The 14423-nt window shown below is 65.5% G+C and overlaps 3 protein-coding genes across 5 annotated transcripts; 2 read left to right on the plus strand and 1 right to left on the minus strand.

Annotated features, from left to right (window-relative positions):
- Positions 1 to 3377: 3377 nt before the first annotated feature.
- EXOSC5 (exosome component 5) lies at positions 3378 to 5304 on the plus strand. Its single transcript, XM_041463313.1, has 6 exons — positions 3378 to 3511; positions 3882 to 3995; positions 4550 to 4671; positions 4753 to 4893; positions 4964 to 5053; positions 5142 to 5304. Exons 1-6 carry the CDS (start codon positions 3406 to 3408, stop codon positions 5232 to 5234), a joined length of 666 nt encoding a protein of 221 aa, XP_041319247.1. The 5' UTR covers positions 3378 to 3405; the 3' UTR covers positions 5235 to 5304.
- Positions 5305 to 6278: 974 nt separating this feature from the next.
- Positions 6279 to 9517, plus strand: EMC4 (ER membrane protein complex subunit 4). 3 transcript variants are annotated; one of them, XM_041463337.1, is made up of 5 exons: positions 6279 to 6297; positions 7296 to 7395; positions 8005 to 8158; positions 8833 to 8993; positions 9439 to 9517. In XM_041463337.1, exons 2-5 carry the CDS (start codon positions 7387 to 7389, stop codon positions 9472 to 9474), a joined length of 360 nt encoding a protein of 119 aa, XP_041319271.1. In that variant the 5' UTR covers positions 6279 to 6297; positions 7296 to 7386; the 3' UTR covers positions 9475 to 9517. The 3 variants fall into 3 exon arrangements, with proteins under 3 accessions (XP_041319271.1, XP_041319269.1, XP_041319268.1); XM_041463335.1 differs by lacking the exon at positions 6279 to 6297 and adding an exon at positions 6388 to 6538; XM_041463334.1 differs by lacking the exon at positions 6279 to 6297 and adding an exon at positions 7028 to 7232.
- Positions 9518 to 13123: 3606 nt separating this feature from the next.
- On the minus strand, positions 13124 to 13885 carry TOMM5 (translocase of outer mitochondrial membrane 5). Its single transcript, XM_041463295.1, has 2 exons — positions 13668 to 13885; positions 13124 to 13451 (listed from the first exon to the last, which is right to left on the minus strand). The coding sequence occupies exons 1-2, from the start codon at positions 13786 to 13788 to the stop codon at positions 13417 to 13419; spliced, it is 156 nt and encodes a 51-aa protein (XP_041319229.1). The 5' UTR covers positions 13789 to 13885; the 3' UTR covers positions 13124 to 13416.
- Between the last annotated feature and the right edge of the window lie 538 nt (positions 13886 to 14423).

Below are 14423 nucleotides of genomic sequence, written 5' to 3' on the forward strand. Positions count from 1 at the left end.
TGGGAGCTGTGTTGTGATGTCACATCCCTCCCTGATTGTACATGGGCAGTGGCAGGGCCAGCATGGCTCCAGCCTGGACTGCTGCCAAGCGAGGCTCTGGGGCCTGGGGAGTCCTGGGGCCGTGGGCTGGGGGCTGCCACTGGGAACTGCCTGCGCGTCCTGCAGCATCGCTCCATGTCCCAAGCCCTGCCTGGCGTGGGCAGCCGGCACCGTGGCGCTTGCAGCACTGGAGGTGAGCCCCGTGGGGAACGTTCACAGGGTGTCTGGGGCTGGGGCAGCAGGGAGGGTCCTCCAGAGCAGTCCTCCAGAGCCTGAGCCTTTCTTCCTCCCCTGCATGCCCAGGACAGCCAGTGCCCACGGCCTCTCTCCATTCTGCAGCACGTGACATGCCCTGGAAGCGCTTCAGAACCACAGAATCGCCAAGGCTGGAAGAGACCTTCAGGATCCCCAGGTCCAGCTGCAGGCCCAGCGATGGGGAGCCTCCTGTCCCTGTACCTCCCCGCGGCCCCGCCGGGCGTGAGCAAGGCCACGCAGACGGACTGGAACTGCCCGGTGTGCCGCAGCGTGCACAGCGACACGGCCGCCGTGCCCTGCGGCCACCGCTTCTGCCTGGGCTGCCTGCTGCGCCACACGGCCACCAGCGCCACGTGCCCGCTGTGCGCCAGCCCCGTGCTCAGCGCCCGCTTCTCCGTGCTGGACCGCGACGATTTCCTGCAGTGCCTGCTGAGCCCGGCCGGAGCGCCGCCCGAGCCCCGCGCCTGGGCCCGCCGCGCCCGCTTCCGCCTGGTCTACACCGCGCCGGGCCCGGCGGAGCCCGCTGGCCCGCAGGCCGAGGAGGAGTTCCCGGCCGAGCTGTGGGCAGAGCTGCTGCAGGGCCACGAGCGGCTGCTGGAGCCCGTGCGGCCCTGGCTGCGGAACAGCCTGGACGCCATCTACGGCGCGCAGTGGTGGGAGGCGCGGCAGGTGGAGACCATCGCGCTGGCCACGCTGTGCATCTGCGGCCCCGACCGCGCCGAGCTCACCCACATGCTGCGCAGCTACCTGGGCGACTACACGGCGCCGCTGATCCACGGCCTCATCCACGTCACCGTGCACGGCTGCAGGGAGGCCTGGCGGCGGCGGCGCCCGCAGCCCGAGGCCGAGCAGGCCGAGCAGGCCGAGCAGGGCGACCAGGGCGACCAGGGCGACCAGGGCGAGAGCCCCGCGGGCAGTGCCAGCCCCTCCTCGCCCGACGGGACCCTCGGCCCGGCTCCGGACCCCGCCGGGCCCAGCCAGCCTGAAGGCGGGGGTCCTGGCCGCCCCCCGGCCGCGGCCGGCCCCGAGCAGCGCCGGGCCCGGCCCGGGCCGCGGGAGCGCGCGGCGGCTCCCGGCCCCTCGGCGCCCAGGCTCGGCGGCTGTCAGAGCAGGAGGGCCTGCAAATCGCGCTGCCCTCTGAGGGTCAGAAGGAGGAGACCAAGGAGGAAATAAAGGCCGTTTCCGTGACACAGTGTCCCCCTTCTCCGGGGGCCGTTCCGTCGTGCTCGCCGTTGGCCCGGCTCCTGCAGCCGTGGAAGATCCTGCGGGAAGCCGTGAGGAAGAGAATCCTAAGTGAGAGAGATTCCTGTGTCGACTTTCGCCAGAAGAACTTCCCATCCCCTTTCAGAACAGCCCGGTGTTGACATCTCTCTATTTTAGTGATGAGAAATCACTGAAAATCCCTGCCCTGCCCTGTTCCCAGCCCAGCCCGAGCTGTCCGGAGCAGTTTCTCCCTTCTCCAGGCACTGTCCCCCCGTGCTGGCGGCCCCTGCGTGCCGCCCTGCCCTGAGCCCTGCCGGCAGCTCCTGTGCTGGCTGCTGAGCTGGCACAGCCTTTTCCAAGCAGGGGCCTGGGAATTGCCCAGGAGCCCCTGGAAGGGCAGGAGAACACAAAGGGCCAGAGGTGATGTCCCTGGAAGCAGTCTCCCTTGGGTGTGGGTTTATGGGCAGCTCTCAGATGCTGGGATGTGGACTGACACCTATGGTTGTGTTTGAGGGTGCCAGGACGAGTGAAGAGACGAGAATCTTGACTCCGTGTTTCAGAAGGCTGATTTATTATATTATGATATATATTATATTAAAATGCTACACTAAAACTGTACTAAAAGAATAGAGAGAAAGGATCCATCAGAAGGCTGGGAAGGACAGGAGAGGAATGATACCAAAGGCTCCTGACTGCCAGAGAGTCCGAGCCAGCTGCACCTTTGATTGATTATTGATTAGAAACAACCAACATGCACCAACCCCAGGTGCCCCTGCTGGTAAACAATGCCCAGAGCACATTCCACAGCCATCAGAGAGTGAATTGTTTACATTTCTTTTCTGAGGCCTCTCAGCTAGAATAGGAGAAAAACGCTAGCAATGGATTTTTCATAAAACATCGTGGCTCCAGAGCCCGGGGAAGGGCAGGCGCGGGCTGGCCGTGGCGAGGCTGGGAGCTGCTTGGTGGGGATTTTTGCCAGGCGGCTCCAGGGGCACGGAGGAGCAGCAGCAGAGTGCTGGGAGGTTTGCACTGTCCTTCAGCCCCGGAGCTGGATCCACACCCAGATCCTCAGCCCGTCCCGTGTGCCGGCACTGGAAAGGGAAGGGTCACTGTTGTGGTGTGGTTTTTGTTTTATTAGGATGTTCACTGCTTGATTTCTAATTTCGTAGTTTCCTTATGCTGTTCCTTTTGTGCCTGCCCTTCTCCCAGAACTTTCCTCACTTCTTTCATTAGATGCCAGTTTCTCCCCGAGCCTGACTCCCCTCGAGAATGTTCCCTGTCAGTTTTATATTTCTTCAAACTTTATTAGTTCACTGAAGCCGTTTTCCTCCCTTGAAATTCTTTATTGCTTTATACATTGTATTCCCCGCCTTGTTTTTCCCAGTTCTCCTGATTTGTTGAGGATTGTATCCTCCCCTGAGAGCTGATCCCGTATATAAGTCACTGTCTGCTCTCGGGGTCCTGGCACGCTGAAGAGGGGAAGTTTGAGCATCAGATAAAGTCACCCCGGGCGCCGTGTGCTGCTCTGTGTCCATGCTGTGCCCTCGCTGGGAGCTGGGATTCAGCGCAGCTCGGGGAAGGGACTGTCACCCCGCTGTGTGAGAGCCAAGACGAGGGATGTGGGATCCAGGGGCAATTCCAAGTGCATTTATCCACCCAAGCAGCCACAGCTCTTCCAAGTGCATTTATCCACCCAAGCGTGTCCCGTGTCGCGAGGGTCGCAGCCAAGAGCGACGCCCGGCTCTGATTGGCTGTTGCAGCGCCCGGCGCGGATTAGATGTCGCGAAGCCCAGCTCTGATTTGCTGTCGCGAAGCCCGGCGCGGATTGGCTATCGCGAAGCCCGGCGCGGATTGGCTGTCGCGCGGCCCGGAAGCGGAAGCGGCGGCGGAAGCGGAGAGGCGGCGGTGATGGCGGTGGAGCTGGAGGTGGCGGACGGGCAGTGCCGGCTGCGGCCCTTCTCCTGCGAGCTGGGGCTGCTCTCGCGGCCCGACGGCTCGGCCGCCTTCCTGCAGGGTCTGTGCGGCTCCGCTCCCCGGGGTTCCCTTCCCTTCCCGCAGGGTCCGGGAGGCTCTGCTCACGGGGCTCCGCATCCTTCCTTACTGAGGCTCCTTTTCCCAGCCTTCTCCTTCCGAGACTCTCCTTCCCAGCCCATCCCGGCTCCTCTTCCCGGGGCTCCTCATTCCTTCCCAGCCCTTCCCTCAGGGTCTGTAGTGCTGTCCGTCCCAGGCCTCCCCTTCTGTGCCTCGCGGAGCTCCCCTGCCGCACGTCCCGGGGCTCCCCTTCTCGCCTTGCCAAGTCCCGTTCCCACCCTTCCCGCAGGGTCCCGGGGGCTGCCGTTCCCGGGTGCGGCCTCCTCACCGTGAGCTGTGCTCTCTGTGCCCAGGTGACACCTCGGTGCTGGCCGGGCTCTACGGCCCCGCGGAGGCCAAGCTCAGCAAGGAGCTGCCGGACCGGGCGGCGCTGGAGGTGCTGCTGCGCCCCAAGGTGGGGCTGCCAGGTGGGGACCTGCCATCCTTTCCCTTCCCAAAACAGATTCTTTCCCCCAGGGTCGAGATAATTGGTTGATTTACAGGCCTTTATTTCAGTTTTGCTGGGTGGCAAACCCACAAATCCAGCACAACCAAACCCCTGTGTCAGTGACACGTTTTATCAAGCAAAGGCCCTGGTGCTGTTTGCTGCAGCTCGCCCAGTTCTGTGGGCAATTAGCGCTCTCCTGCTGCTGGGTAACGAGTGCCTGGCTGCTGTCGTGGGTCAGTGCCACGCTGGCTGTGGCTCGCTGTCCCTGGGGGTCCCTGTGTCCCTGTTCCCAGCCCAGCCCGAGCTGTCCGGAGCAGTTTCTCCCTTCTCCAGGCACTGTCCCCCCGTGCTGGCGGCCCCTGCGTGCCGCCCTGCCCTGAGCCCTGCCGGCAGCTCCTGAGCTGGCCCGGCCCGGCCCGGCCCGGCCCTGCCCCGCGGCTGCCGGGGCCTGCAGCCGCTGTGCCGAGCCCCGAGTGCCCGAGGCTCCCCGGGCACGGGGGGCTTGGGGCAGCTGACAGGCGTGCCGTTGTGCAGGCGTGCTGGAGCGCAGCCGGGAGCAGCTGCTGCGGCAGACGTGCGAGGCCGTGGTGCTGGGCGCGCTGCACCCACGCACCGCCATCTCCCTGGTGCTGCAGGTGCTCAGCGACGCTGGCTCTGTATCCTTGCCCGTGTGGGGCGGCGCCGGGGGGCAGGGGGGCTGGGAGCTGTTGGTGCTGTGGGTCCCTTGACGCCCCCAGCTGCTGTCCTGCTGCCTGAACGCCGCCTGCATGGCGCTGCTGGATGCGGGGCTGCCCCTCGCCGCCCTCTTCTGCGGAGTCACCTGCGCCCTGCAGCCCGACGGCACCATCCTGCTGGACCCCACGGCCCGACAGGAGCAGGTGAGCCCTGGCTGGGGAGGGCCCTGCTCTGGGTGTGCCCTCCCAGCCCTGCTGACCCCCGTCCCCGCAGGAGGCACGCGCCATCCTCACCTTCGCCATCGCCAGCAGCGACAGGAAGGTGCTGATGGCCACCACCAAGGGCAGCTGCTCTGTGGAGGAGGTGAGGGACTCCCCGGGGGGGTTTTGGGCTGTGGGGTTGCCTCACAGGGGGTCCCTCACAGCCAGCCCTTCTCCCCGCTCCTGTGCAGATGCAGCAGTGCCTGGCTGCGGCCCAGCGCGCTGCCAGCACCATCTTCCAGTTCTACCGCGACTCCGTGCGCCGCCGCTACTCCAAGTGCTGAGCCGGGGCCGCCCTGCGGGCAGCTGGACTGGCCTGGGCCCCCAGCCCTCAGTAAAGGACCATCTCCCTCCGCTCTGCCTCCTGAGTCCATCCTGTGCCACGGGGTCTCCTGAGGGGGGCACACACGGGGACAGTTCTAGGCATATGTGTCCCAGGACCTGCTGGCCCCTGAGACCCCCAGGGCGGAGGCACAGGGACACGGCGTGGGCATGGGCCTGGTGGGACACCCACCATGGCAGCTCTGGGTGCCACACGTGTGCTGGTACACCCAACATGGCGGCCCCGAGGTGCCACACATGTGCTGGTACACCCAACATGGCGGCCCCGGGGTGCCACACGTGTGCTGGTACACCCAACATGGTGGCCCTGGGGTGCCACACGTGTGCTGGTATACCCACCATGGCAGCTCTGAGTGCCACACCTGTGCTGGTACACCCAACATGGCAGCTCTGGGTGCCACACGTGTGCTGGTACACCCAACATGGTGGTTCTGGGGTGCCACACATGTGGTGGTACACCCAACATGGCAGCCCCAGGGTGCCATGTGTGTGCTGGTACACCAAACATGGCAGCTCTGAGAGCCACGCGGGTGCTGGTACACCCACCATGGCGGTTCTGGGGTGCCACACATGTGGTGGTACACCCAACATGGCAGCTCTGGGTGCTGCACCTGTGCTGGTACACCCAACATGGCAGCCCCAGGGTGCCATGTGTGTGCTGGTACACCAAACATGGCAGCTCTGAGAGCCACGCGTGTGCTGGTACACCCACCATGGCGGTTCTGGGGTGCCACACATGTGCTGGTACACCCAACATGGCGGTGCCCCACACATTCCCGGTACACCCAAGATGGCGGCGCAGCTGGCGAAATGGCGCTGATGCCCCGCTGTGACCTTCCGAGCATGGCGGCGCCACCGCGACTCCATGTCTTCCTGGGCGGGGCTTGTGTCGCCGGGACCAATAGGGAGGCGGTGTTGGGCGGGACCACGTGGTGCGCGGGGCGGTGCTGGCGCGTCTCGCCGCGCGTGCGCGGTGGTTGAGCGCTGGGGGGGGCAATAACGGGGGTCAGTGAGCGTGTGGGGGCAATAACGGGGATGTGGGGGCAGTAATGCGGGGGGCACTGGGGTGAAGGGGGCAATAACGGGGTCAGTGCTGGTGTGGCGGCAGTAACGGGGTCGGGGGCAGCGGGGATGCGGGCCGGGGCGGCGGGGTTCGGTGGGCTCTGCTCCTCACGGGAGCACCGGGGCAGCTCCGGGATGGGAACGGGCCGGGCTGGAGGCGCCGGCCCCGCCAGTAAACATCGCTGTGAGCACCCACGGGACCCGGAACAGCCCCACGGAAACAACCCACGGGGGGCTGGCTGTGTGTCTGTCCGTCTGGGGAACGGGCTGTCTGTCTGTCTGTCCGTGTGAGGAAGGGGCTGTGTGTCTGTCTCTGTGGGGAACGGGCTGTGTGTCTGTCTGTCTGTCCGTCTGGGGAACGGGCTGTGTGTCTGTCTGTCTGTCCGTCTGGGGAACGGGCTGTCTGTCTGTCTGTCCGTGCGAGGAAGGGGCTGTGTGTCTGTCTCTGTGGGGAACGGGCGGTGTGTCTGTCTGTCTGTCCGTCTGGGGAACGGGCTGTCTGTCTGTCTGTCCGTGCGAGGAAGGGGCTGTGTGTCTGTCTCTGTGGGGAACGGGCGGTGTGTCTGTCTGTCTGTCCGTCTGGGGAACGGGCTGTCTGTCTGTCTGTCCGTGCGAGGAAGGGGCTGTGTGTCTGTCTGTCTGTGTCTGTCAGTGTCTCTGTGTGTCTGTCTGTGTGGGGAAGGGGCTCTGTGTGTGTCTGTCTCTGTCTGTCTGTGCGTCCGTGTGGGGAAGGGGGGCGGGCCCCTCACGTGCCGCCCCGCGTGACCGCGCACGTGCCTGCCCACGTGACGCGGAGCAGACATGGCGGCGGCGGCGGCAGCGCTCCGGGGGCGCCGCTTCAAGTGGTCGCTGGATCTGGGGGCGGCGCCGGGGGCGCGGTGAGGGCCGGGAGCGGGGCCCGGACACCGAGCGCTGCCGCTCACCCGCTCCGCTGTCCGCAGGCCCCGCGGAGCCGCCGAGGGCCGCGGCCCGCTCGGGTTCGCGGACCGGCAGCTGGGGGAGGGCGGCGTCCACGAGAGCGACAAGATCCTCATGGAGAAGGTGTGAGGGAGCGGGGGGACAGCCGGCAGTGCGCGGGGCTGGCGCGGCGGTGCTCTGTGTCCCCACAGCCGGGGCGCCTCTGCAGGAGCGGTCCTGCCCGCCGCGGTGGTCGCTGGCCCGGGTTCCCCGCACTCCCTCCACCGAGGGCAGCCCCTGGCCCGGTTACCCCGGATCCCGAGTCCCCAGGGGTGGTTCCTGTCCCAGATACGTGGGTGCCCGCACCCCTGGGAGCTCGGGGGGGCTGGTCCCTGCTTTAGGCCACCCGCGGGTCCCCCACACCCTGGCTCCCCGTGAGAGTGGTCCTTGCCCTGCGTCCCCCTCCCCAGCCGGCCGTGCGGGTCCCCCCAGCCCCGGGCACTCGTGACGGGTGGTCTCTGCCCTGGCATCCCCCAGGTGCTGGGTCCCCATACCTGCCCTGGGTCCCCATACTCACCTTAGCCCCCCAAATGCCGTGTTCCCATACCTGCCCTGGGTCCCCATACCCACCTTAGCCCCCCAAATGCCACGTCCCCATACCTGCCCTGGGGTCCCCGCAATGCTGTGTCCCCATACCCATTCTGGGTCCCCCCAATGCCGTGTCCCCATAACCCCGGCCCCCTCTCGTTGCAGCGCTGCTGGGACGTGGCTCTGGCGCCGCTGAAGCAGATCCCCATGAACCTGTTCATCATGTACATGGCTGGCAACACCATCTCCATCTTCCCGGCCATGATGGTCTGCATGATGGGCTGGCGCCCGCTGCAGGCCCTCATGTCCCTGTCTGCCAGTGAGTGCAGCCCCCACGCGGGCACAGCCCCCTGTGTGTCCTGCCGTCCCTTGGGGGTCCCTCAGCCCCCTGGGTGTTCCTCAGCCCCCATGGTGTCCCCACAGCCCCCATGGTGTCCCTTAGTCCCCTGGGTGTCCCCACAGGCCCATGGATGTCCCACAGCCCCCAGATGTCCTGCTGTTCCCTGGGCGTCCTTCAGCCCCCTGGGTGTCCCGACAGACCTCTGGATGTCCCACGGCCCCCTGGGTGTCCCCACAGACCTCTGGATGTCCCACGGCCCCCTGGGTGTCCCCACAGACCTCTGGATGTCCCACAGCCCCCTGGGTGTCCCCACAGCCCCCTGGGTGTCCCCACAGCCCCATGGATGTCCCACAGCCCCCACCTGTCCCCACAGTCCCCAAGGTGTCCCCACACTCCCCTGGATGTCCCCACAGCCCACTGGGTGTCCTTCAGTCCCCAGGGTGTCCCTGGAGCCCCCTGGGTGTCCCCAGAGCCCCCCGAGTGTTCCACAGCCCCATGGATGGCCTGGTGTCTCCCAGAGCCCCACAGTCACTTCCACATCATTCCCCTCTGCCCAGCACTCCGCCTGTGATGCTGCCCACCCCCAAGAGCCCTGTGCCAGCTCAGGGCCTGGGGGTCACTGACAGGCACCCCAATCCCCTCTGTCCCCCCAGCACTGAAGGCCCTGGAGAGCTCCAGCCGGCGGGCCCTGCAGGGTCTGGTGTTCCTGGTGGGCAACGGGCTGGGGCTGGCACTGGCCCTCTACAAGTGCCAGGCCATGGGGCTGCTGCCCACTCGCCCTTCCGACTGGCTGGCCTTTGTCACCCCCCCGCAGGTGAGCCCGGGGCCCTGGGGACACCCCGCAGGGACAGGGGCCCTGGGTCAGACACTGTGCAGGGTCAGGGGTCACCCTGCAGCGTCAGGGGTCCTGGGTGAGACACCCCACAGGGTCAGGGGTCACTCTGCAGAGTCAGGGGTCCTGGGGTCACCCTGCAGGGTCAGGAGCCCTGCGTCAGACACCCCCCAGTGTCAGGGGTCCTGGGGTCACCCCACCGAGTCAGGGGTCACCCTGCACAGTGAGGGGTCCTGGGTCAGACATCCTGCAGAGTCAGGGGTCCTGGGGTCACCTCACTGAGTCAGGGGTCCTGGGTCAGACACCCCACAGGGTCAGGGGCCTTGGGGACACCCTGCAGAGTCAGGGGTCACCCCACAGAGTCAGGGGTCCTGGGTCAGACACCCGGGGCCCCCGCTCACCCTTCCTCTCTCCCCTCTCTTGGCAGCGAATGGAATTCACTGGGGGGGGCCTGATCTTGTGACCCCCTGCGCCACCCACCAATAAAGGCAATGGCAGGATGGTGACATCGCTTCTGGGGGAATTCCGAGGGTTTGGGTGTTGTAGTTCATTTTGGGGGGGGGGGAGCTCCCCGGAGAGCCCCCTAGGCTGTGTGCTCGCTGGCAGCAGCAGGCAGGCGAGGAGGCTCCACACGGCTCCTGAGGGAGCTGATCAGATGAGGGTTTATTGGGGGTCCCATCCCTGGGAACAGCACGGCTGCTGAGGGAGAAGGGGAGAGAGGGAGGGACGGGGAGCCTGGGGGAGGGAAGGGGCAAGAGGGGGAAAGGCTAAGAGAGGGGGAAAGGCTAAGAGGGGGACTGGTCTCCCTAGCACAGCTTGAGAGGGAGATTGAAGTGGGCACGGAATCAGATTTGGGCCAGTGGGATTACAGGTACATGGTGGTTCAGGGCACGACCACAGGCTTGGGATATAGCATACATTTCGGAGGGGTGAGACAGGGCATACCATTTCAATAAAGTGCAATACTGCACCTGGGGACTCAGCCCAAGGCAGCACTGGGTTTGGGTGAACTAAAAAATGTTTATTGGGCTCTACTGGGACCACTGGGAGCACACTGAAGTTTGTACCGGGAGTGCTGGGAGTGCCCTTGGAACCTGCAGTGGGAGCACTGGGAGCTTTGGGGCCTGTGCTGGGGCCAGCACTGGAGGGACTGTCAGAGCCCCAGGACCCATACTGGGAGCCATACTGGGAACACTGGGAATATACCTGTGGCCCGCATGGGGAGAGCTGCAGCCTGAGGCTGCTCTGTACTGGAAGCGCTGGGTTCATACTGGGAGCACTGGGGATTATTCCAGGGTCTGGATTTGACTGCAGGTCTTGCTGGTGTGTACTGAGAGCACTGGGGCCATACTGGGATCCTGTCTGAAGAGCTGTGGCTCACTGGCATGGTGCTGGGAGTGCTGGTGGTGTGTTGGAAGCGCTGGGCACATACTGGGACTGTGGCAGCCCATACTGGGGTTGTGCTAGAAGACCCGTGGTGCAGGCCAGTGTTGTACTGGGAGCGCTGGGCCCGCACTGGGATGGTGCTGGGTGTGCCCACACTGCTGGTTGCTGCCACATTTCACCATTGCACTGTGGTAGTTTCTCCATTTTGACTTTTTCTCACCACTTCTTCCACATTTGTGCCCCGTTTTTGCCTTTTTCCCTTATTCTTTCATACTTCTTTTCCCTACTTTTGCAGTAATTTCTTCCACTGTTGCTCCCAGTAGAGCCCAAACCTGTTTTCCAGTATGGACCAGTGCCTCCCAGTATAGCCTTGTGCCCTCTCCGGGACTTTGAGTGTGATCCAGGACTCCAGGATGACGTTTTCATGGCCCAGAGCCCAATCCCAGTATATCCCACCAGCTCCCAGTGCCTTGCCACACCACCCAGTGTTCCCAGTGCCACCACAGCTGTCCTGGCGGCAGGGATACAGCAGGGCCTCCACTCAGTGAGGACAGGATGGTGTCACCTGTCACTCAGCTGACCTGGCTGTGGCATGTCCCGCGGTGTCAGCAGGCACAGTGACCCCAGCACAGCATTTCCTGATGGTCACACCTCCCACAGGCTCATCCAGCTTGGAAAATCCCTCCCAGCCCATGGAGTCCCAGCTGTGCCCAGTCCCCTGTCCCTGCCCCCAGCCCAGAGCTCTGGGTGCCACCTCCAGGGGACCCCTCCAGGGATGGACACTCCAGAGCCCCCTGGGCAGTGCCAGTTCCTGAGCCCCCTTTCCATGGGGAAATTCCTGCTGTGCCCACCCTGAACTGCCCTGGCCCAGCCTGAGGCCGTTCCCTCTGCTCCTGTCCCCTCGTGTTAGAAATAAAATCAATCAGTGGAAATAAACCTCTCCAGCAGCAGTGCAGCCCTGAGCAGCGGGCACTCCTCACTCAGCTGCCTCCTCTCCAGTATTGTGTGTGCATGCTGAGCACAGCAAAGCTCCTGTTCCAGGCTGCAGTGTACAGGAGTGCTCACAGGTTCTCCCAGGACAAACACGTGTGTGGTGACCATTTATTTCCCTGAAGTCATTAACACATTCCCTCCCACCAGCACCCCTGTCCTGGGGGTGTCTTTGCTGGCCCCTCATGGTCAGTGACCCCCCAGTCTGACCACTCTGTGAACTGGTGCCCAGTTAGGAGAAAGGCTGGCAGAGCTGGCCTAGCTCATTAATTTGTGAGGCTTGGAATCAGTGGAGTGTAGTTTCTTATTCCTTTCCGTGGTTAATGTTTATTGTACTTTTGATTGTGCACTTGCACAGTCTAACGATTTTGCTAAATGATCATTGTATTCACCCACCAGGTGCAATCCATTCTTCATCTGGCAGCATTGTCAGGGAGTTGTTGTTAGGCAGAGCCACAAGGGCCCCCCTGAGCCTCCTTTTCTCCAGGCTCAGCCCCTTCCCAGCTCCCTCAGCCTCTCCTGGGGCTCCGTTCCCTTCCCAGCTCTGTTCCCTGGACACGCTGCAGCCCCTCAGGCCCTGCCTGAGCTGAGGGGCCAGCGCTGGAGCCAGCTGGGGATGGAGCCCCAGCAGTGCCAGCACAGGCACAGCCCAGGATCCCTGGCCCTTCCTGGCCACCTGGAATCACATCCACCAGCCGCTGCTCCGGCGTTCCCTGTCCTTCCAGACGTGTTTCCCAGGGCACACTGCACACCAGTGGCAGTGGGAGGGTCTCCTTCCCCCCGTCTGCCCCATTCCCTGAGGTCTGGCTGCTCCCACTGCAGCTCAGACACCGCTGCTCATCCCTGCAGGACAGCAGGGACACAGCGGTGTGACAGAGTCCTGGCAGTGACAGCCTGCCCTGGGAAGGGACCCGTCAGCAGAACCAGTGGCCTGTAAGGCAAGGAGACACCAGTGTGGGCTACACAAGACACAGAAAGTGGGAAGAGCTCGTGAAGAGACACCTGGCTAGTGCTGGGCATCCACGGAGGGCTTCCCTGCTGGCAGGTGCCCAGAACTGGGATGGCTGCATCATTTGTGGGAACACCAAGGCACAGAAACAGCTGCTGTGAGGGGCACGAGTGCCTGGGGATCCCGTGTGGATCTTCTGCTGGACCTGGGGACACCTGTGTGCTGTTTTACATCCCTTCCCCAAGGCCAGCGTAACACCACATCCACCACAGCCACACCCTCAGAGCCCTGACCCTGCTGTCAGGACTGTCCCCACACTGTCCCCAGCACCAGGGCCTGGCATGGGCATCCCTGGGCCAGAGCAGATGGAAAATCCCCTCCTGCGATCCTCCCTGCAGCCAGCAGGTCAGCTGAGCTCAGGAATGGCCCGGATTTCATTTCCCAGGGGAAGGCAGAGCCACGTGCAGATGGGTAACTTCCCTGGATGCAGCAGGCAGCTGAGACTGCAGGCAGGGAGTCTCCAAGGGACCTGGTTCTGCTGCCAGTTCCCAAACCCGAGCTGCACTTCCAGGGCCCCCCGCCCCGGGGCTGAGCCCCCAGCCCGTGAGCCAAGGGCAGATCCGGGCGCTTCCTGGGCCACCAGAGCTGGCACAGCCGGCAGGGAGGCACCGACTGCCCTGCCCCACCTGCACCCCCGCTCCTCTGCTCGGCCTCCCTGCCCTCCTGGCTCAGGCAGAGCCCCAGCCGCCTGCACGGTACCCAGTGACACAAACAGAGCACGAGCAGGGCCGCGACACAGCTGCTCTCCCGTTTATTTCAATCGCACCGCTGTGAGCTGCGTGCAGGGCGTGCACACGGACGGCCGGGTGAGCTGGGCAGCCGCAGCGTGCGGGGAGGGCAGGGGCTTTGTTCACAGCACAGGGAGCGCTCCGTCCGGCCCGGCGTGCCCGCACCGCCGCGCTGCCCCGCGGGGCCGCGCCGAGGGGACACGGGCGGCAGCATGCGGCGCTGGCTGCGTCTCACCGCGAGGGCCCGGCGCCGGGGACAGCAGCTGCAGGGCATCCCGCCGGCCCCCAGGGCTCATATACTGTCCAGCTTCTTCAGGATGAACGGAGCTGAGGGGAAAACAACGCTCAGACACCGCCCCGCGGGGGCCGGGCCCGGCACGGCACCGAGACCAGGCTCGTCCCGCACGGCGGCCCGGCACAGGCTGGGAGCGCGGGCCCGGGATGTCCCCGCACGGCGGCCCGGCACAGGCTGGGAGCGCGGGCCCGGGATGTCCCCGCACGGCGGCCCGGCCCTCGCCGGGGCCGCGATACCCGCTCACTCACTGATCCGCAGCAGTGCGACGTAGATGAGGAAGTTGCGGACGGAGGAGAGCACGTCGCGGCGCATCTTCCGCCGCAGCTCCTCCGGGTCCATCTTGGGCCCCAGCCCCTCGATGCGGAACATCCCGGACCGGAGCTCGTTCCCGGCCTCGGCCTCGACCCCGACCCGGCCCCGGCGCCGCTGGCGGCCACGCGCGGCGGAACCACGTGACCGGACGCGCCGCCCCTCCCGTGAGGCCGGCGGCCGCATGCGCACGGAGCGCGGAGACGCCGCCGGCGCGCGGAGACAGCGTCACTTCCGGTCGGGCGAGCGCGGGCCCGGGATGTCCCCGCACGGCGGCCCGGCACAGGCTGGGAGCGCGGGCCCGGGATGTCCCCGCACGGCGGCCCGGCCCTCGCCGGGGCCGCGATACCCGCTCACTCACTGATCCGCAGCAGTGCGACGTAGATGAGGAAGTTGCGGACGGAGGAGAGCACGTCGCGGCGCATCTTCCGCCGCAGCTCCTCCGGGTCCATCTTGGGCCCCAGCCCCTCGATGCGGAACATCCCGGACCGGAGCTCGTTCCCGGCCTCGGCCTCGACCCCGACCCGGCCCCGGCGCCGCTGGCGGCCACGCGCGGCGGAACCACGTGACCGGACGCGCCGCCCCTCCCGTGAGGCCGGCGGCCGCATGCGCACGGAGCGCGGAGACGCCGCCGGCGCGCGGAGACAGCGTCACTTCCGGTCGGGCGTCCCTGGCCCCGGCTGTGGCTCGCTGTC

This window comes from Pyrgilauda ruficollis, unplaced genomic scaffold (assembly GCF_017590135.1).
Source record: "Pyrgilauda ruficollis isolate IOZ18807 unplaced genomic scaffold, ASM1759013v1 scaffold164, whole genome shotgun sequence".
Taxonomy (NCBI): Eukaryota; Metazoa; Chordata; class Aves; order Passeriformes; family Passeridae; genus Pyrgilauda; species Pyrgilauda ruficollis.